At 38.2% G+C, this 22566-nt stretch overlaps 2 protein-coding genes across 13 annotated transcripts in view; one reads left to right on the top strand and one right to left on the bottom strand.

The window, feature by feature from the left end:
* The window catches only part of mcf2l2 (MCF.2 cell line derived transforming sequence-like 2), a 78785-nt gene that overhangs the window by 24884 nt on the left and 31335 nt on the right, over positions 1–22566 (bottom strand). For 11 of the 12 annotated variants that reach the window (XM_017717831.2, XM_037545160.1, XM_037545162.1 and 8 more), the window contains 13 exons: positions 22192–22306; positions 21973–22063; positions 19277–19396; positions 17746–17862; positions 15146–15295; positions 14913–15037; positions 12812–12926; positions 12569–12688; positions 12159–12350; positions 11534–11725; positions 7388–7565; positions 6950–7050; positions 6744–6832 (listed from right to left, as the gene is read on the bottom strand). In XM_017717831.2, coding sequence (XP_017573320.1) covers positions 6744–6832; positions 6950–7050; positions 7388–7565; positions 11534–11725; positions 12159–12350; positions 12569–12688; positions 12812–12926; positions 14913–15037; positions 15146–15295; positions 17746–17862; positions 19277–19396; positions 21973–22063; positions 22192–22306 — 1705 coding nt within the window. The remainder of the gene's footprint in view (positions 1–6743; positions 6833–6949; positions 7051–7387; positions 7566–11533; positions 11726–12158; positions 12351–12568; positions 12689–12811; positions 12927–14912; positions 15038–15145; positions 15296–17745; positions 17863–19276; positions 19397–21972; positions 22064–22191; positions 22307–22566) is intronic. The other variant, XM_017717830.2, reaches the window with a different exon arrangement.
* b3gnt5a (UDP-GlcNAc:betaGal beta-1,3-N-acetylglucosaminyltransferase 5a) lies at positions 685–5070 on the top strand. Its single transcript, XM_017717836.2, has 2 exons — positions 685–823; positions 3370–5070. Exon 2 carries the CDS (start codon positions 3616–3618, stop codon positions 4753–4755), a length of 1140 nt encoding a protein of 379 aa, XP_017573325.1. The 5' UTR covers positions 685–823; positions 3370–3615; the 3' UTR covers positions 4756–5070.

Genomic DNA, 22566 nt, shown 5'->3' with positions numbered 1-22566 from the left:
AAAGTAATTGTAAATATTGTTTATGAAAAATCAAAACTGTACATTTTGAGGTTAAGCTAGGTAGTGAGCACTGTGGACGGATGCTTTAAAAATTTAGAAAAATACTTTTTTCCTCCATGTGCCTTGTCTTGTTCCAATGTAAATATGGATTACCCTGGTAAATGGTTATTTTACTGTAACCCTGTATAAATAATCAGTAAAACTATAACTAAAAAACAATACTAATAACTTTTGGGAGGAAATCAATTACGTGTTTGAAAAAAAAAAGTAGTATTAAATTATATAAATGTTAATAAGTATATTACTAATTTATTATCATATTATTATATGAATAATAACATTTTTATATAAATGTATTTATACATGTATAAAAACATCATGTGGAACTTGTTTAATATTTGCTTCTTTGTGTTCATAATGAAATCACCGTCTTTTATTTTATCTCAGGGATCCCAACCTGTGTTCATTTCAGATTCATTGATTAGGAGTTTTTAAAGCTGGTTTTGCTGCAGTTCCTCTATTGTACTGCCTAGTGATTTTACAAGAATTCTGTGGAAGCACTTGTGCCTTATATGATTCAGATACACATTCCAAAGTAGACCAAACGTCCTCCCTTACAAAGACGTTTAGCCCAGCCTCATCCGCCATGCCTCAATTTTAACTCTCCACCCTTCACCCTTACCAGTCCCTCCCTGAAACGAAGCAGCTCCAGCACAGACAGCAGTCACATGTTTACCAGTGCTCCACACACAACTGTCAGCCTACAGCAAGCTTCTACATATCCATCTCATCCTAGAGAAAGGACGGTTGGCTGATACATTTGGTGAGTAAATTTATACTCAGAAGGGGCAGGGAAGCTTTTGTTTTAAACTCCATTGCATTTAATCAAACTGAGTATGTAACTACTTTTAGCTCAGCACACACCTGTCTTTTCATACATATTTCAAGCCTCGGGGAGCACGTTATTTTTACAAAGCTCTTGTGAGAACATACAGGTTTGAGCTCAATCAGCCACTTCCTTATCCACATAAACAGCTGTGCCATTTTTTCTTTTAAGTAATCTTTTACGCATGGCAGAGGTGGGTCATATAACCAAACTCCTAACAATATGTAACCAGTTTCCTGTTGGAGTTGTCAGTCAGGATGTTTTAACATATTGGTGTTATTAGTCTGAGTGGGCCTTGCCTTTAAAACTGGTTATTCTTGTAGATGTCAACTTGAATATTTGACTATGCAAAATAAAAGCACACTCTTTGCTTCAATCACATGGTCTTATCAATAGCCTACTTGTTGACAGCACTCTTGCCCAGCTATAATTTAATCAGTTAAGTTGGCTTTCCAGACTAGCTCCACATTTTCATGGAGATTCCAAGTGCCTATGCAATTCGAAATGTTCTAGACAATTAAAAAACTGACATAGGATTGTGTGCTATGTGTAATTGGATAGTATGGTCTATAGTATGTGCAATGGCAACAGTTGAAGTGCCTTAAGTGGTACTGTATATATTTTTAACTCAGGGTCAGTGAAAAGGCACATATAGTATGTTATGAATGTGCAAACTGTGACCGCTTCAAATATGAGCATCAAACTTGAGAATTGTGAAGTACTACCAAGCACTTTCATTTGAAAAGAAAAGGTAATGTTTTTCCCACTACAGTGCTTTGTTGATTCCAAACAAACAAAAAAGTATTTTTAAAATTCTATTACAAAAAGGAATTTTGTATCGATTTTACAGATGTTTAGATTTGACTGATATTTTGAACTATTTGACAATGTATTTGCTGTACTACGGAAGAGCAGAACGCTGAGCTTCTGGAGTAAATTAAATTTAAATTTTATTAATTGTACTGTATTTATAATACTGTAGAAATGACATTCATCCAGGTGGATCTAGCCACACTGTCTACATTTTCGAAATGTTTATGTATCAGTATTGACATCGGCAACTGTATACATTAAAAATATTGCATGTTGATGTTGGCCCACAATTCCTACATCAATCTATATCTCACTATAATCTATAAAGATGTGTAGACAACAATTTACCAATTTTACCAATAGTTATATTCAGATACCAATTTATAGGAGACCTCATTTACAGTGGTACTACTACAAAAAAAAAGTACAAAAAAAGTACATTTCAAAAAAATAATACTAATAATAAAACAATTATTATATTATATTAAACAGGCAGTTTGTTTTGGGGTATATATTTTCTGAGGCTAGATGGTTACATGAAGCCTCATTGTCAATGATTGTAGAAAAAAAAAGTTACAAACTTATCAAAATATATTTGTCAAGACTACTTTTGTATTTCCAATGATTTCTTTACACAAATGATTACAACATAAGACATATCTTTTACACCAAATGCTCAGTACAGGCATCATTTCGAAAATTTGACGGCCACTTAGTTCAGATAGACCTGCCAGACAGCCTGCCAGCGTGGGGCCCTAGACAGATGATCCCTGCAATTCTTGACACAAGGCGATTCAAAGCATGTTTTTCAAGGGTCCTCATTGTTGCATGGCTTGGCTTCACGTAGATTTGCTGCTGTAATGATCTTTTTTGTCATAGCGAATGTTTTACACAGCCCTCAGCATTTTCCGTGTGCTCTGTTATTTAAAGCCCCCTATTGTTTAATGTAATGCTGGGTTGGCGTTTGCTTTCATGCACTGAAGAATACCCATCCACAAGGTTTTAAATGAGGTTTTTGACCCCTTCCTCCATCCCCCATCCCCATCTCATCCACCTTCCAATTTACACATGATGTCAACCAGATCTCATCAACCGTGGTCACAATGAGAAGCTCAACTTAGTAAACATAACTCTCTTTCAACAAGCTTTTTTCTACTGTCACAAGTCAGTTAATAACCTTTGGAAAAATTATTTATTCTCTAAATATTTGACACTGCAGGTCAGATCATAACAGTACATGGTGTACATGGTGATTCATTATTGATAAACGTGCACAAAAGAAAGAAAAACAGACCCACCTGTAGCTATTATTACTGTGTACTGTGATAATAGAATACTATGCTTTTGTGGGAAATGATCTGTAATGCAATTGAATGTTACAACAAAATTGAGAACAATGAGAATGCAGAGGTGCCATCGGTGTATTGTATAAATTGTATTTGTCTGGGCTTTGTGGCAAACCAGTCTATGTCTGGACATTAATCATTACATACATGATGTTATAATGTTTTATATATATATATATATATATATATATATATATATATATATATATATATATATATATATATATGATGTTATACGCTTGATATACATCATGTATATACATGCTATGTTAGAAACTATTATGCTGCATAATAATTATGGAAAAATGTCCTTTTCTCTTGCAGACAACTTGAGCAACAATGCTGAAGCACAAAACACAGATGTGGACTGACAGTATTATGTAGTGAGGCAGCCGTTGACGAGAAAAATGACCACACTTACAACTTTCTCCAGCACATTTGCACTGATATAACTATGATGGAATTCAAACAATGTCAACTTCTGAGCGTGGCTGGCAGCAATAAATCAGTCTCACCTTACTTGACTTAATGAGAGAGGAAGACAGTTAAAGACAGTGTTAGGGTATCAGAATGTTTATGAACTTTAGAAGAGTCAAAAAATGTCAGTTTCTGCAGCTGATCTCAATGTGCTGTATTATGTCAGTGCTTATGGTGTGCTGGGAGCAAGTAGACCACCATGTAGTGAGCCATGTGAAGTCCTACTCTTATCGTTATTTGATCAACAGCTACAACTTCATCAACAAAAGCTTCAGTGTGACTCGAGAGGAGGCCGACAGTTTCGGTAGCTTTCCGTTCCTCATTAACCATGACAATATATGTGCGGACAGCGACGTGTTCCTCCTCCTGTTCGTCAAATCGTCTCCAGAGAACTTAGAGAGAAGAGAGGCCATCCGTTCAACATGGGGGAACCAGACTTACGTTAAGAGGGAACTGGGGGTCACGGTCAAGGTGGTTTTCGTCATGGGCATCCACCCAGATCAGCACAAGAGAAGTGCACTCCAGAAGGACCTCTACGCTGAAGATGAGGTCCATGGGGACTTAGTCCAGCAGGAATTTTCTGACACTTTCCACAATCTGACAGTGAAGCTGTTGCTGCAGTTCCGCTGGGCACACGCCAAATGCTCCCATGCACGCTTTCTCATGTCTGCCGATGATGACGTCTTCATCCACATGCCCAACTTGGTGCACTACCTGCAATCCCTCAGCCAGCAGCATGTCCAGGAGCTCTGGGTGGGACATGTCCACAGGGGAGCCCCTCCCATTAGACGAAAGGATAGCAAGTACTACGTGCCTGTTCAGATGTACCAGTGGGCTTCCTATCCTGACTACACGGCCGGTGCAGGATATGTTGTGTCTGGAGACGTTGCTGCCAAAATTTACCAGGCCACCTTGTCCCTCAATGCATCTATCCATATTGATGACGTTTTCATGGGCATGTGTGCCATCACAGTTGGAGTTTCACCTCAGGAACATGTTTACTTCTCTGGTGAGGGAAAAGCACCTTACCACCCATGCATTTATGAAAAGATGATCACCTCACATGGACACGAGAACGATATAAGATACCTCTGGAGGGTGGCCACTGCACCAGAAGTAAACGGTATATCCTCAGGATTTCTAGGGAAACTATACTGCACAGCTGTGAAAATAATGCTCCTTTGTAAGCCTTATTATTCTAACACCTATTCATGCAAAGCCGCCTTTTCTTGATGCTCAGTGAAAAGGACTACAAAAGACAATGCAGTATTTCATTGTTTATTTAAACATGTGCTCTTTTGACTTTCAAGTGAAAAAGCCAAAGCCATTCTACATTTGTTTACCATTCTACAGAGACATTGAGACCTGAGATGTGGACCAAGCAAATAAAAATCAGTCCTCTGCCAAATTTGTTTCACAAGGGCTATTTAATTTTGTAAGAAAATATTTATAGCACTGTTATGTCTCACAGAACTGCATTTTCTAAAAAACAAGAACAAATGCACTCAAATGCCATTTTTGTTTTGATTAAAACTGAATATGAATGTGCTTTGCCTTTCATTCCTCTGTGACAGAGTGCTGTGCCTCCATTACCTGACTGATTCTGGTTCTCACACACAACCCTAACCCTTCCCCCAACTCCCCTTTTTCACATGCAGCCCCAGACTAACACCAGGCATTTCCTGCCACTGGCATTTGCAAACAAAGTTCTTATAAACCACATCCTCCTCTTCAAGAAGCTCCATATGGAAATTATTAGATTAATAATATAATATAAACCATTTTTACAGAACAAAAAAAAATCACAGCATTTGTTTTCAGATTCTCAGTGTACAAAACGGTTATTGTGGTCAGCCTTTTTAAACTACACTTAAAATCTGAAAGATAGAGGCTCTAAATTCTATGACCTCCTATTACCTCATGTTCTTACTAAACTTAATGTTATATGCAATCTCAGAGCAGCCCAGCAAACAACCCAGACATTGACCAAACTAAGCTCTATATCCACATTGCGATATAAGGAAGAAAAACAGCACTGCCCAACATTTTATATCTAAATTTGAATATTAATGAAAACTAATTCAAAATTCTGTGCAATCTGATTCCTATGGCTCCTTTCATTCTAAAAGTGCTGCTAAGGAAGAAAAAAAAAACGAGACAGAATGCAAATGCAGTATGCAAATGATGTTTGAGAGCACAGAAACTCTCAGCTAACAAAGAAAGGACAAATCAGCATGGAAAGCTTTTCAGGTATCTCTATTTCAGGGGACCTAAAGTAACTGGAGAAATGAAAATCTCATTATATAACATCCAGAGACTGACCAAAATAATGATGGAACTTTCTGACTTATACCTTATCACAAAATGTGAATATTATATTACACTATACACATAGGCTTTACCTCACATATATAATGGTAACTTTACAGTGGAAGAAAAAAACATTTAATAGAACTTTTCATAGAAGTAAATGTAAACATTTCATTTCAAGTAATAATTGAGGATCCTTTCTAGTGGTCCATTCATCATGAAATGTTCACAAGCTAAAGGATGGGTAGCATTTTCAAATTATATTTTAAAATAAATTAATTAATTAAAGAAAAAATTGAGGTTTGTTAAGACAAAAGTTTCAAAAGATTCCATAAGGTTAAGTTTGGAATCAGTGTTTTCAACAATATGAAAACCAATTTAGTTTCAGATGAATAAAATATTGTGCAATTTTGTAGTTTTCAAATAAATAGTAGAAAGTTAGGAAGTTGTCAATAGATCAGTTAATAAGAAATGTGTTACATATAATTTATTTTAAAAATCTGTTCAAAATGGTGAACACAGTTATAGAAGACTTAGAAACTTGTGGAGCATTACAAATAAAGTTATAATAAATGTAACATTCGTGATTAATAATATTTGAAAAGCGGTGATTAAATCAAGTCTTTAAGTTTGTAAATAGACAGTTACAGTACGTAGTATATAACTATGCAAAAACCTCAAAATATTGAAGAAATCTAAAAATACCTTTTGGTACGCACTCCATAGGGTTGATAGGGTATGATGACTTTCAAACCCCCTCAAAAAGTTGAGTGTGGTTTCATTATTATACTTGCACTGAGAATATTTGAAACATTAAATTACCTCTGTGAGGTAAATGAGAGGTAAATACTTAGACTGGCCAGAGTGTCTGATGTTCATAAATGCTGGGACAGCATCAGACTATAACTTACCTCCGCCTGCTAGACAGGCTCTCTTCTGTCTCACTGGTCACGAGAATGTGGCTGGAACCTCCTTGGCTTTCTTCATGCATAACTTCAATCTTAGACAGGACACAGACAAACAGTGTCACGGGAGTAAGAGAGTTAGCCCATAGTAAACAATGATTTGAATAGTTTCAAATGAGGATAGAGCTCAGCTGATAAGGTCTTTGATTTACCTTGATGCCGCCTTTAGCTTTACGGATGTTTTTCTTTCTTGCTAATTCAGCATCAGCGGGCTGCTTGATGGAACTGTTCTCTGAGCTTCTGCGATTTGGTGCTGGAGAGAAATGCAGCAAAAATGAGACAGTAACGAGTATAAAATAGGGTTCAAAATGTTGAAAATAAAAACTAAATCAATGTAGCAGGCTGACAAAGAAACAAATAAGCCTCTATAAAGCAATTATGAAAGTCAGACAGGTGGAGGGCAGGTCTCTGAATGTATATAATATAAAATGTTTATGTGGTATTATAAATTCTACCCTGTCTATTCGGACAAATGTAGATGTCAGCTGCAGGTGCCGTGTTGAGTTTCAGTTTGTGGTCAGACAATTGTTTTGAGACTGTTGCAGTGCAAAGAAATTGAGTTTCCATGGAATGTTTCTGTGGTTACTTACTTGAACCTGGAGGCCGTGGGGTTTTTGGTGAAGGGCGCTTTGGTGAAGATTCAGGTCGAGGGGCCACAGGTTGCACTGGTCTGGTCTGTTTCGCAGATAGCCTTTTCAGACTGATGTGTCTCTTCTCAAACATCTCGTGCACTTCTTCCAGCCTTTTCAAAGCATTCTCCACATTGGTCTACACAGACAGATTACAATTGATTTACAATTATGGCCAAAAAAGGGTAAAAAAAAAACAAACAATGATAAGAGTGATTCAAGCAGTATCAATGTAGTGGAACTGTTCAAAAAGTTTCTGTTTGAGTTAAGTTTATGCTTATGACTTGACAAGAGTCAGGGCAATTCAACATGCTACTAAGACACACAAATCGCTGTTGTCGGAAGAAAACCTTGTCTCCAAAATGGTAACTTTACAGGACAAAGGAAATAACCTACATTATTTTTAACGTAAGTCAATGGAACCAGACATTTTCCAAGTCATTTTGGTTTTTTTTTGTTTGTCCATTCATCATGAAACTTACACATAATGTAAAGAGCAACAGGCATTTCCAAATTATGCCAAAAGCTGTAAAACAACAAAAGTTGAGATATAAGGTTGTCTTCTTACAACAGTGAAATACTAATATAGATTAATCAACGCATGTGCCACTTTTTAGCTTGGGCTGTACTTTCTGAAGCTTAACCTGTACCTTCAAAAAGAACAGCATTATAAAACACAGAGTTACATTAGATTAAAGATTTTTACCATTATTATTTCAAGCTAAAAATACACAATAAACCATATATAAGATCAATATAAAACAACATCAGTAAATACTATGAAATACAGTAGGTTCTAGCAGTGCAAGAAGATGATACTAAAATGTGCAAATGAACATGCTCAAAACATATGTCAGTAAACAAATGTAACAGGGAGCAAGGAGGCGGACACATATGCGGAGATAAGCAAGATTTATTTCAAAACGGTCCAGGTTCAAACAGCCAATACGGAGAGCAGGAGGGACAGACATGTCAAAATGAACACAAAACCTCAAACAAGAACCAAACACCACGAGAATACAACACAATACATACAACACATCAAACACGATCAAACAGTACAAAGACCAAACACAGACCAGGGCAAACACATGGCTTAAATATACTAGGGCTAACAAAGGATCACAAGAAACAGGTGGAAACACAGGTGGGAACAATCAGGTGCGGAGTAACCACACAAGGGGCCGGACTGGGATCAAAACAAAAAGCACGTGGACTAGACCAAAACACAACACGAACACATGGACAGGACTGGGAGGGGCCAATCATGATAACAACTAATAACTTTGGCAACTAATAATAAAAGTGACTGTTTACATTTCATTGCAATGGATATAAGATTATATATGTACATTATGCAACATAATTAACTTGTAACTATTTAAATGAACTGGAAAAGAAAGCAATACTTAAAGCTGACAGGAATGACACACTTTTGAGAAATTGTTTCATTTTAAATGGAGATCTTTTATTTTAGAGTTCTCTCATGCTTTTCAGTGGTTTGATCAGTCAGAACATGTTTGGTGTCCGTAGTCGTTCTTTATTTGGGTTATTATACCACTGTGATGGCAAACAGTGTAAGTAGCATCAGTAAAATATCCCTGACTGTAATGCTACTGACTTTTCTAAAATGTAGTCCATTGCCACTTTAGTTTTAAAGTCACACTGTGCACAGAAAATGACAAATACTGCACTTATGTTGTTATTTTATATTCATCCATCCATCCATCCATCCATGGATGGATGGATAAAACACAGAAACTGTGGACCCAAAGCTAATTCATCTTAATTTTGAGATATCCATACAAGAAGTAATACAAAAAGACCTTTCTGTTTTTGTTGGACACTAATTGCCACCACAATGCTAGGAAGACTCAAATTGCAAACTGAAGCTATGATGCTAAAGTCGCTAAGACCATATATCTCAACCTGCACAACCCACCCTTGATTTGCTTGCACACTTGGTGATGTGGTTAGTCTAAACTATAAAAACCAGCACAACTTCACTATGTAGCTGATCACTGCAGTTTGGCCTCTTTTATCTGCTTCTTTGTGGTTTATCAGTTTGAGGACAAACAGTCAGTTGGCTGATGCTCAGGCAAAAGTACACATTTACACCTATCAGAACAATGTGATCAAAGTTCACAAAAAACAAAAATGGTGTGAAAGCAGCATGAGAAACCTGTCCAACCCTAGCTTGCTGTCTGTCTGCATTGTGCACATGTGGAATCAAATCAAATCAAGTTTATTGTCACATCACATTTACACAGGTGGAAAGTGAATGAAAATCTTAGGCGTGTAGCCCCCTTATAGACTTTAAATACAAAAAATGTGTAAATATTCAAGAAGAAAAAGATATGAATAGGATACAGATAGATGTTCAAGATGTCAATCTATATGTGTAAGTACAGATTTGCTAAATTGAAGGTGCAGAGGATCAGAGTGAGTCTGATGAGGTGTGGGTGAGGTGGTGATTGTCCATGGAGATGGTGACTCAGAGGTGCAGTGACAGGCCTATAGACCGATACTCCAGCACTACTGACTGTTCAGCAGCCTGATGGTCTTGACATTGAGAAACTTGGTCTTGACATTGAGAGACAGGTTTTTCTCCTACCACCAGAGTGTCAGAAAGCTGACCTCTTCTCTGTAGGCCATTGTCATTGGAGATCAGGCCAACAATTGTGGTGTCATCTGCAAATTTGATGATGACATTGGAGCTGTGTCTGGCTGAGCAGTCGTGGATGTACAGGAAGTACAAGAGAGGGCTGAGCACACAGCCCTGAGGAGCTCCAGTGTTTAGGGTCAGTGAGGAGGAGGTAATGTTGCCCATCTTTACCACCTGGAGTTGGCCCGTCAGGAAGTTCAGAATTCAGCTGCACAAGGAACTGTTCAGACCCAGATCCCAAAGCTAAATGTTGAGCCTTGAGGGCAGGATGGTGTTGAATGCTGAGCTGTAGTCCACAAACACCATTCTCACATATGTGTTCTTTTCGTCCAGATGGTAGTGGGCAGTTTTAGTACACACTTGTATAACCGAATAGCTCAACCAGTTTGCACTGAAGTCCCTGTAGTTACTAAATAATAAGGCTTATTATGTAATAAGTCTGGGATTTTTGAGGGGTTAAACTTTGTAAATGTTTTACTCGTGTGTATATCTTGTAGCAGAAAAGAACTAAGAAAGAACTCCACCAAATTTGAATAGTCAAATGCCCTTCAGTGAACAAGAATATTAGTATAATGTCTATCATTATAAACAGTCTCAATAGAGTTAACGATCAAGTATATCCCATTCTAGGATAGTGTTTTGTGTTTGTGTTCGAATTTACTGTTAAAGCCTATATTGCTGTAACAAAGTTGAGTTTAGTTTAGTGGAGCAGAGGGCTGCCAAACTGTTTTAGAGTGCTCCTGTGTCTGTGTGTCCTTCTGGTTCTCTCCTTTTAGTCAAGCTGTTATCATCAGATCTGCTGGAGTCATTAGCCACACTCTGGACATATTCATATTCTCTGTTTTACATACATCCAAACAGAACAAAACTAATTCCATCTCCTTAACTTTTTCAGAATAAATGACTGCCTACCTATCCGGCCAGACACTGATGGGTGACTGACAGTCAAGTTCTCCTGCTACCTGTTTCAGACCAGCTGCCCACACCCCAGCTACCTCCACTTGCCTTGGCCCACCCTACATTGATGTTTTCATGGACTCCTAGCTATTACTACTAATAATACTACTATTATTAATATTAGTAGTACAATAACCTTGTGGGTAGTTTGACCAGAGGAGGATAGGTCCCCCTTGCAAGCCTTGGTTCCTCCCAAGGTTTCTTCCTCAGCTCTAAGGGAGTTTTTCCTTGCCACTGTCACCCCTGGGTTGCTCCCCTGGAGGTTTTTACATTTCGTGTCAAAACTTTGTCTTTACTGGAATTCTGTGAAGCTGCTTTGTGACAACATCAGTTGTAAAAAGCACTATACAAATAAATTTGATTTGATTTGATAATTCAGCAGATAGAGATTATTAGTGTTATTCAAGTTTGGGACATGTGTTTATTACAATAAAAAAAAACTAGTTTCAACACACCCATTTATAGTTCTAAGAAAAGCCACACACCTTTATGAGATCAGAGAGGATGATCTCATGTTGGTTGTAGAGGTCTCTGAGTTGATTTAGCTGCTGCTCCTTAGCGGTCTCCATGTACCTCTCAATGTCCTGCAGTGCTGCCTCTGCACCCTCCTGAGACTGGCACTTATCCACCGCTTGAGATGCCAGGAGATACACTCCACTCTCACACCAGTGATTGATCTGCATACATACACAAACATACACACACTATCAAGCTCACTTCTTCAACTACTTAATAGTGAGCATAGAGCCATGGGTGAGCCATACCCTTCTACACTTTGGTTCAGTATAACTACAACACAGTTCATGAAAGGACATGTTCTCATAAGCTGATTTAAGTGACAATGACAGTGCATTTCACCAAGCAGGTGTGACAGTGCTGCATTTCTCTTTCTTACTGCCAGAAGAGCAATGAGTCATAAAAAACATATTTCATAAATCATGCCGGATTGGCTAGTTATATGAAGATTGGCCATCTCCTAAACCACTTTGTGTACATTACTCTTCGTCCATCAATTTATGTTGGGGACACCGTCGATCCCTTTTTAAGTGCAACACGTTAAATTGGTGAAGTGATATACATATCTGACATATTTTAAGTGGTTCCGCCAACCTTGTCTATGCCTGTATGGATCTCAAGTGATTTGGACAAGATGTCATATTTCTTCTTGGCCTCGTTGCTGAAGTCATCACAAATGCGGCGCAGCTCCACACATTTCGGCCGGATGGAGTCCACAGCATAGTGGTTGCTCTGGATGAGCTGATCACCGTGCAGGGCATGCAGCTGTGCCTTCTCCAAAGACTCCTGTAAAATGTGGCATGCACACAGACACAAAACCCTTACAACGAATGACCGTGAGTATTATAACTGAAATTCTGGAGTGAGAACCTTTACATAAGACATCTGTGGTTATGTTGACTAAATTCAGGTACCATTACTCTATGAGGTGTTTTTAGTTCCTCCACTAGTTATTTCAATTAGACTGCAAATGTGAGATATGAGGATGTGATGATGAGTCAAACCTGAGCACTATCTTCCAGACTCTTCAGTTCTTTCAGCAGCTGTGTTACACGAGCAACACAGTCCCCAATGTCTGAGAGCTCCAGCAAAGCCTCCATCAGGCTGTCCAGAGACATTTTTACCTTCACACATAAACACACAGAATATATTGAAAAGATTCCATATCAACACTGGATAAAGAAAGAAAGTATGCTTATTACAGAAGGATGACAAACGTATGAGGTGTGGCACATCGGTCACTATACCTCTCTAAAGTCTTGCTCAAAATGCCTGAGCTGTAAACACTGTTCTAACTTGAGGTGATGTTTGGACCAGAACTGTTCAAATGCATTTTCTGTCTCATCCAACTGAGCCAATAACCTGTAACAAATAAAACAAAAACAACAAAAACATTTTTTTATTGACAGCATAATAGTCATTCTGACATTGTCAGAAACCACATATGCAACTCCTTGGTCTTTGTACGTGACAACTGAACAAGGTTTGAGGCAAGTTTTTGATGACACAGGCAGGCAGTTTGCAGTTAGCACAATGCAGTTTACACAATGCTTCCGTTAATTCATAGCCGTTAACTCCTGGATTACTTGCGACACTCATGTTTTTGGGGATTTTTTGTCTTTGTTCACATGATGCTGTTGTTGTTGTGCTCATAGCTGTGAATGTAAAATGTCACAGGTTTTCTCTCTGTGCTGGGGACTGCTGCTTATTTGGAAAGCATCTTCTAGTTTTTTGCCCACTGTGGCAGCCTCAAATTACCACAATGCAGGGATACCAAAATCTTGGGGGACCAAAGTGCAATGTTTGAGTCGAGACAAGGGATAAAAAGACAAAACAATATACAAATAAAGAAGGTAATTAGGCTTCAAATCAAGCTTTTAAAATGTCTGTTTTAACATTACACTGTATTTTACTACTAAAATGTTTAAAGACTAGAATTAAAATAGAAAAAATTTAATGAGTTACATGTTGTGACATATTTGTTCTCTAGTTGGGTGGAGGGTGGGGTAGGTGAGATAAATCAAATGCCCATACTGGCCCTGTAACCGGAAGGTTGCCAGTTCGATCCCCAGTGCTGACAGTCGATGACTGAGGTGTCCTTGAGCAAAACACCTAACCCCCAATCGCCATGGATAGAGCTGCCGACTGCTCTGGACAAGTGTGCTCACTTTCCCTAGTGTGTGTATGTGGTGTTTCACTTCATGAATGGTTTTAATGTGGAAGTGGAACTTCCCCGTTTGTGGGATTAAAAAATGATCACTTAAACTTACAAGTCAAAACTGGCCCGCAGGCCTAGATCTACATTTTGTTTGCTGATATTTAAACAGGCTACTGAAACATATGCAAAGCAAAACTAAGACAATCCGCAACATATCATATTGTTTCATTTCATTACTTAGAGAAGTAAACACTATTGGAACAATATGACTGTTGAAAAATATGTAGATGTGTTTAAGTAATGCACCATTAAAATACAGATTGGAAATGAGGTTTGCGCAACGCCAAGCAGCACACAGGATAAGCAAACTGCACACTTGCACAAACACAGATTTCTGATCCAGTTGAGCAATGATAAATGTCTGATGTCTGTCTGTGCTCAAAGCTGTACTTTGTTTTTTACCAAATTTACAGATATTCCATTACTTACCTCCCTGTTTTATTTGCTAGGTTGACAAGTATTTTACTATTTAGATACATTAGCCTCGCAGCTCTAGTGCAAAACTGGAAAGAAGCAAACCAAATATTTTTCTTTATTATAGTTAATTAAAATTAACCATTACTTATTTATTTATTACTTATTATATCCTTCATTTATTCCGGTTACAGTTCATGTAAAAAAAAATCAGCATTACTGAAATATTATTGAATTATTGTAAACATTATTGAAATTCAGTTTGCTACTTAACAATTCTACACAAAATGCTCAGCCAAATATCAAAGGCAAGTGTAAACTTAAACTTCGCTATAAAAGATTTTTTTTAGGTCAAATTGCAGCTTTAAATGTCATTCACATTAAGGTACTGGAGACTGCTGCTAGCTAGTAACCACCAAAGTTTCAGTTACTGACACAAACAAGGTGTCAGTAATTGTCATGGTGCAACAACTATTCTTACACATAGCAAAAGCCACAGCTCAAAATATCACAGTATGTGATCGAATGAGCTGCAAAGTAAATGCTTGTTAGCTCAGTAACATCACTGCTCATAAGATTCTTTATAAGAAATAAAACTTTTTTTTTGCAGCCATTTTGAATAGTTTTCTAATCAAAACTGTGAAAGCTTTATGAGTTTAGTGACAAGACTGTAGAGTGTACAGAACGTTTTGCAACATTCAACGGAAACCAGAGACCTTTCGACAGTGGTTTGATTTTCCATTTCATCCGGGTTTAGTTTGTGGGTTTCTGCTTTGTTGGCCTGGTCTTTGATACATGATAACAGAGTGTGTCCTTGTTTCATTGCTAACTTCAGTTCATCCTGAAACACAGAAATTTGTGCATCATAAACATTGTGCATATTTAATGTAAAAAATGAGTGTAATATATGTGCACAGTCATTTTATAGTAGTTAAATATGCTCCCCTACCTTGAGCTTGTCATGTTTATCTGTGTGATCTGTCAGCAGTTCCTTGGTGCACTGCACATCATTGGGGAGTTCGGTTTCTGCTAAGTCTGTCCCAAACTTCTGTAACATTTGGGCTGTGGTTTTCACCGTCACGGCAAAGTTTTCAATGGCCTAGTTAACGAGACAAGTCTTTTATATTCCTTTTGTGTCACTAAGCACAACAAAACAAAACGCTTCTATAGGCATACAGTTGAGGAGAAACAAGTACTCAGGCACTTTTGCTTCTGTTAACATACTCTGCGTATATTCACAAAGTGAAGGAACTTCCTAAAGTTCTCAAAATGTTTAGAACAAAACAAAAGGAAAAAGCTACAGAGCCACAGTGAAGACCATAAACATCTCTGTCAGTTCAACTGGTTCAATAAAATGCACTATATTATAAAATAATTATACAACAATACAAAAATTGACCATACACTGTTGGAAATAAACGTTCTGTGCAGGTACAGTTTGCATTTACAAATATTTGGTACAAATAATGTAAATGTACCCTCAAAGGTAAACAGTGGTTTTAAGGTCTAATTGTGTATTTTAAATAAGTTTTTACCAGGTGAAAATATTTGAACCCTTTTCATATTGTAGTGTTTTAAAACAGAGCAACAAAGTAAAAAGACTTCGGACGAGATGGGGTGTGTGGAAAATACAATAAGTTTCAATGGATTACGGTACAATTATGTTCCCTGACTAAAGTTACTGACATGTACCCTTTAGGGTACCACCCCAATGAGAAGAGGGGAACTGCCCCAGTGACAGTTTCATTCCTTTTTTTTCTGAGAGTGCAGGACAGTGGAGACTAGCCATTGAATAAAGGGGTGGTGGAAAATAAACCATTTGTTGGTCTACAGCAATAATAATAGTGTGGAAAATATTATCAAAGTATTGACAATATTACCCTTTAGTAGCACAACAAGTAGATTAATAAAACTGGAGACAATGTACAGATTCAAGTGACTGTGCATTTAAAGTGAAGAATAATGTTTCACATCAAAGTGACCGGGCGCAGTAGGTAAGGTGCTTAAGTAGCAGTTCAGAGAATGTTTACAGGTCCATCAGGTAGATCTGTGTGGAGAACCTGTCCCAGATGCTCTTCCAGATGGGACTGGTGTTAACAGTTCATGTGATGGATGATGCCATATGCCTTCCTTTTACACCATTCAGTGTAGATGTCCTAAATGGCCCAGAAACCTGACCCAGCAATAATCTTCATTACCATCCTGTCTGAGATGATGCAAGTTCTATACCAGACAGGGATGCTGCAGGTCAGGATGACCCCTATGATGCTTTTGTAGAAGCAGTTGAGGATGGGTGTACTCCGGTCAGACTCCTTAAGAAGTAGAGGCACTATAGAGCCTTCTTCAGCATTAAGGAGGTGTGCACTGTCTCTACTACTGAAGTGGTAAGAGGATGAACAGTGGAAGAACATGAGGCATTTGTGTCCTTCTGAAGTCCACAATCACAAGACAACAGCCCCAAACATATAAAGAATGTGAAGGTGCTTACATGGTCTAGCTAATCTTCTGATATGAAATGCACTGAAAATTTACAGAGGAGGTCCATTAGAGGGACACTCACACCCTTGGGAAATTAAAGACAGATAGAAATGGGCCAAAATGTTGCAAAAAGCTAATTACTTCGTACCATCTCAAAGCTGTAACTGCCAACAATGACTCTGACACAAAGTACTAACATTATCCTGTTGTGACAATATTTGTTGTGAATACTTTTTCTCCTATCCAGTTTTAAACATATCTTTGTTTATCCTTATGAATATATACTTGTGTGATCATATTTATAAGTACAAAATCAAAAGACATGTTTGTGGAACTGAAGTGGATATATGCACTGGCATTACATTAAATGACATAAAAGTGTCAGAATTCCTGGGTCTCCTCACTGTAGATACAGTCCAGACCTAAAGTGGCCCTAAAAAGTATTTGGACACTTTAATCCTTTAACCTTTGTTAACCTAATAAAGGTGCATAAAACATTCAACAAATTCATATTTGTTTCAAAGATAAACTCTTTTAGCACAATATCAAACTGACAGTAGGTGTTTTGTGGAGAAAGCTTTTTCAAGCAAACTGCACTAAGCACAAATGTGGAAATGATTTGTTTGAAATAATGTCATCTGGTTTCACTTTTTTTTTTTTCAACACAACAAACTTAGGTTTAGCACAAATGTCCATATACTTTTTGGGGTCACCGTATATAAGCTGTATTAAGATGTCTATGCTGTAGATACAGCATGTACCTGGCTCTAATAAAGGTTAATCTATAATAATCTAGGCTAAGAATACTCGCACAACATTGTGCAAAAATCAATGATACTTGTAAGCTGTGTACATCCTGATATATATATATATATATATATATATATATATATAAAAACTTCAGTAAGTAAAGTATGTTTTCCGATGCTTATGCATATGTTGTGAAGTCCCAATTTAGGTAGCCTACAAGTAACCAAGATATTTAGGGTGACTTGTCAACAGTAAAAAATATTCAAATGTTCAGTAAATGAGAAGACATAATTTAGCCATGATACAATGGCTCTGACTTACTGTGCGATGATGGATCCACTGACTGTGACAGTATTGTAGACTCCCCCCTAGCTCACATGTCAGTTGACCTTTGTCCACGTATCGATGCAGATCAGAAAGGGAATTCAGCATGACAATCTAAAAGGTAATAAGACCAAGCAGAATACTGTGGAATATGCTTCACAAAGCTCTTAGTCCACCCATAGAGTAAACAATTATATATACACCATAACCATATATACACTATATACCCAAAAGTATCCAGACAGCTCTTCTAATGAGTAAATTCAGAACTTTAAGGTGCACCCATTGCTGACACATGCATTCAATTGTGCACACTTGCACATTTGAACCAGAATGAATCAACCAACATCAGCTCCTGCTCTCACTAAGGCTCTTGTGGCTGAATCCAATTAAATCCTCACAGCAATATTTCAATTTGTAGTGAAAAGCCTTCCCAGAAGATTAGAAGCTATTGGTACATCAAAGTAACAGGTAGGAAGGAGAAATTTCCTTTTGATCCTCTTAATTTTGGAAGAAACACTGGATGAGCTGGTGTCTACAAACATTTCACATACAGTGTACAACCAATAAGGTTGTCCCAAATACAGCCCAACATCACATAGATTATGATGTGGATGACCACAGCTGCCAGGCGACTGCAGAAAAACATGTCCTCCTGAGGATCTCTGCTGATAGACCTGAACATCTGTGCAAAATGTATCTGATGTATTCATGGTACTGCACTTTCACATGTTTCTTTTTGGATTTTCTCAGTCTCACTCTTTCACAGCAGCTAAGCAAGAGGAAACCACACACAGAGAAAAACAGAATGACAGAAAACTCAACAAAGATACGACTCAAAACGCAACACATACAAAAAATAAACTGAACACCATGCATTCTTCACATTCAACAAGCAAGTGGGATGGAGGCACTCGACGGAGGCACACATGCATTAGACAGGTTGAGACGGTGACAATCAAACTTATAAATACACTACCATTAAAAAAAAAGTTTTTGATCTTTTAAAACCAATTTGTTGAAGATACATACATGAAACGATGATATTACGGAGTTTGTACTTTAAAGCTTCATGGGTAACTAGTAGGGAGTTGTAAAAGCACATGTGTCCCAAATGAGAAACAGAGCTGTAGATGACTCCATAATAATTAAAAAGGGGCATATCATGGTGAGTAAAGTTTGAATAAAATTTACATCTAGAGTGCATAATACTTGTTTGAGGAAGATAACTTATTAAGGAATTATTATACATCAACTGCTATAAATAGAAAATTACAGTATGCTATTTAGCATTTGTGTTTTACTCTAGACTGCGTTAGCGTTATTACTGAACAAATGTTTTGAATTTGAATTTGAATGATGTTTTATGCTAAAAAATCAATAGTTAGTTTGTAATTGCTGTTTTGACTGGATGGTCTGTCTCACTCTCTGTGTGTATGTGTGAGTGTGTACATACATACATACATACATACGTACACAGGCATTAAACACTTCAGCTCGGGAAAACAAAGTCTTGAAGCATGCTTACCGGTACCTTCATTTTAAAATCATCCCGATGCAACCGGATGCCAATGTCAGCAATGGTTCTTTGGAAGAAACGTGACGGCCTCAGCACCAGAACTAGTTGCAAGTTGCCAGGGAATGCCCCCTGTTGATCACACAAACAAACGTCACATCAATTAAAAAAATTCAGGACAAATTATTTATTAATCACTTTTCATGTTTCCTTGAGATCTCATGCAACCTTTATTTTGACACAATCATCACTGTGATGGCTGTCACTCATGTGATACCAACATCTTAACATGTTTGAGATGTACTGTATAGAAAAATAGTGATTCATTTTGTAACACCTTAACCTTGTGAACTCAATTATCCTCCTCGGCCTTTCTCTTCTACATTATTAATTTTGAGGATACTGATCCACCAGCTGTCCTCCAGCTCTGTCTATCCTATTTCTAGTGGTGTCAGATTGAACAGAAAACAGAAAAACAGAAACAGAAGAGAAAACTAGAAATGACAGAAAACACATGCTTTAGTCACTGTACTTTTAGGACTTTTTGGGCATTTCACTTTTACATTTACTTTTGCTACAACAAAAGTCAGGGGTGGAAAAAGTATAGACAAATTGATTATGGAGCCAAAAATATATGTGAGTAAAAGTTAAAAAGCATCGACATTTAAACATACTGAAGTATATAAAAGCAAAAAGTAAACAAGTAAAAATAGGAGTTTGTGGTCCTGAATATGATCTATTCTATGATTTTCTGCTCTTATACTGTTTATAATTAAATGTCAGTTACGACTGACAGCATTTTCTTCTTTTTACTTTGTTTTTGTTTTTCACTTTGTTGTGGTTTTGCCCACAAAATTTTAGGCCATGTTGTTTTACTTTATGTTTTAGGCCATTCTATATTGGTCTAAATTAACTGAAAAGTCTTGGCCAATTTCACATGCTGTTGTGCAAATGGAATAGACAACAGATGGAAATTATTGGCAATTAGCAAGACATACTCAATAAACGAGTGGTTCTGCAGGTGGGGACCACAGACCACTTCTCAGTACCTATGCTTTCTTGCTGATGTTTGGGTCACTTTTGAATGTTGGTGGTGCTTTCACACTCATGGTAGCATGGGACGGACTCTACAACCCACATAAGTGGCTCAGGTAGTATAGATCATCCAGGATGGCACATCAATGCGAGCTGTGGCAAGGTTTGCTGTGTCTGTCAGCGTAGTGTCCAGAGGCTGGAGGCACTACCAGGAGACATGGAGGAGGCTGTAGGAGGGCAACAACCCAGCAACAGGACTGCTATCTCTGCCTTTGTGCAAGGAGGAACAGGAGGAGCACTGCCAGAGCCCTACAAAATGACCTCCAGCAGACCACAAATGTTCATGTGTCTGCACAAATGGTTAGAAACCGACTCTATGAGGATGGTATGAGGGCCCAACATCCACAGACGGGGGTTGTGCTCACAGCCCAACACCGTGCAGGACGCTTGGCATTTGCCAGAGAACACCAGGATTAGCAAATTCACCACTGGCACCCTGTGCTCTTCACAGATGAAAGCAGGTTCACACTGAGCACATGTGACAGACATGACAGAGTCTGCAGATGCCGTGGAGAGCGATCTGCTGCCTGCAACATCCTTCAGCATGACTGGTTTGGCAGTGGGTCAGTAATGGTGTGGGGTGGCATTTCTTTGGAGGGCCGCACAGCCCTCCATGTGTTCGCCAGAGGTAGCCTGACTGCCATTAGGTACCGAGATGAGATCCTCAGACCCCTTGTGAGACCATATGCTGGTGTGGTTGGCCTCCTAATGCAGGACAATGCTAGACCTCATGTGGCTGGAGTGTGTCAGCAGTTCGTGCAAGATGAAGGCATTGAAGCTATGGACTGGCCTGCCCGTTCCCCAGACCTGAATCCGATTCATTGTGTACATCTGGGACATCATGTCTCGCTTCTTCCATCAGTCTCCTTGTTGCACCACAGACTGTCCAGGAGTTGGCAGATGCTTTAGTCCAGGTCTGGGAGGAGATCCCTCAGGAGACCATCCGCCACCTCATCAGGAGCATGCCCAGGCGTTGTAGGGAGGTCATACAGGCACGTGGATGCCACACACAATACTGAGCCTCATTTTGACTTGTTTTAAGGACATTAAATTAAAGTTGGATCAGCCTGTAGTGTGTTTTTCCACTTTAATTTTGTGTGTGACTCCAAATCCAGGCCTCCATTGGTTAATAAATTTGATTTCCATTGATGATTTTTGTGTGATTTTGTTGTCAGCACATTCAACTTTGTACAGAACAAAGTATTCAATGAGAATATTTCATTCATTCAGATCTAGGATGTGTTATTTGAGTGTTCCCTTTATTTTTTTGAGCAGTGTACATATATATATATATATATATATATACACACACAACTCTGCCTGGAAATACATGCTGAAAATACTTTTATTAAATACTACTGTCAAATTAAGCACATTCTGCACTTTTAACATTTATTAAATATTGTCAAATTAAGCATGTTCTGCACTCAGTACACTGATGTCAACTATAGGATCATTCTTGCTCACTGTGGGAGTTGCTGATTATTTACTATAGCAAAAAAATTACTTTTCACTGAATTAAACTTAGAATATTTGTCACTACAGCAAAACAGCCTTCAGATCTGAAGATATCGGCAGGGAGAAATTTGAACTGCTATTCAAATTTTTTTTACCGCTATCCGAGCAAGCGAGGCCTTCACTGAGCTCCATTTGTCCCGCCGGCGGTCAATGATAATTATGAAACCAATACTGGCCGCATCCAGACTGAAAAGAGAGAGATTGTAGGTAGGAAAGCAATGCCTTGGGATACTTCAAACAACTGCTTTAAAGATATGAACATCAGGACCACAATTTTCACAATTTAAAAAGTTAAAGGGGGAAGGTAGGCTTACCTGGGTATGCTGGTCAGATACGTGACTACGTTAATGAAGTCCTCCTCAGGAAGCTCATTGAAGCCAGAGTATTCTGGGAAGGTGATGATTGGGGCACCATCATTTCCTCTACCTCCTGTGCGGGTAGAAACAACACTGTATTTCAAAGCAGCATCTAATATCATTACACATTTCACAGCTTCTTGCTATTGATGTTTGAGAGCAATAATTCATAAACCACAGTAAACAATGGAAATATCACAAAGACAGTGAGAGAAAAGAAGCAATGAAGTAGCCATAGGGAAAAAGCAACGTAACATTTAAGAATCAAGTGGGTAAATCAAGTGCCCTTTTAGGGTGACCCTTGTGTCAGGACCAAAGGCTATCCCCTTCAAG

The sequence above is a fragment of the Pygocentrus nattereri genome, chromosome 15 (genome assembly GCF_015220715.1).
Source record: "Pygocentrus nattereri isolate fPygNat1 chromosome 15, fPygNat1.pri, whole genome shotgun sequence".
NCBI classification, from domain to species: Eukaryota; Metazoa; Chordata; class Actinopteri; order Characiformes; family Serrasalmidae; genus Pygocentrus; species Pygocentrus nattereri.
The sequence above is the reverse complement of the archived record's forward strand: the minus strand, read 5'-3'. Positions and strand labels throughout refer to the sequence as shown.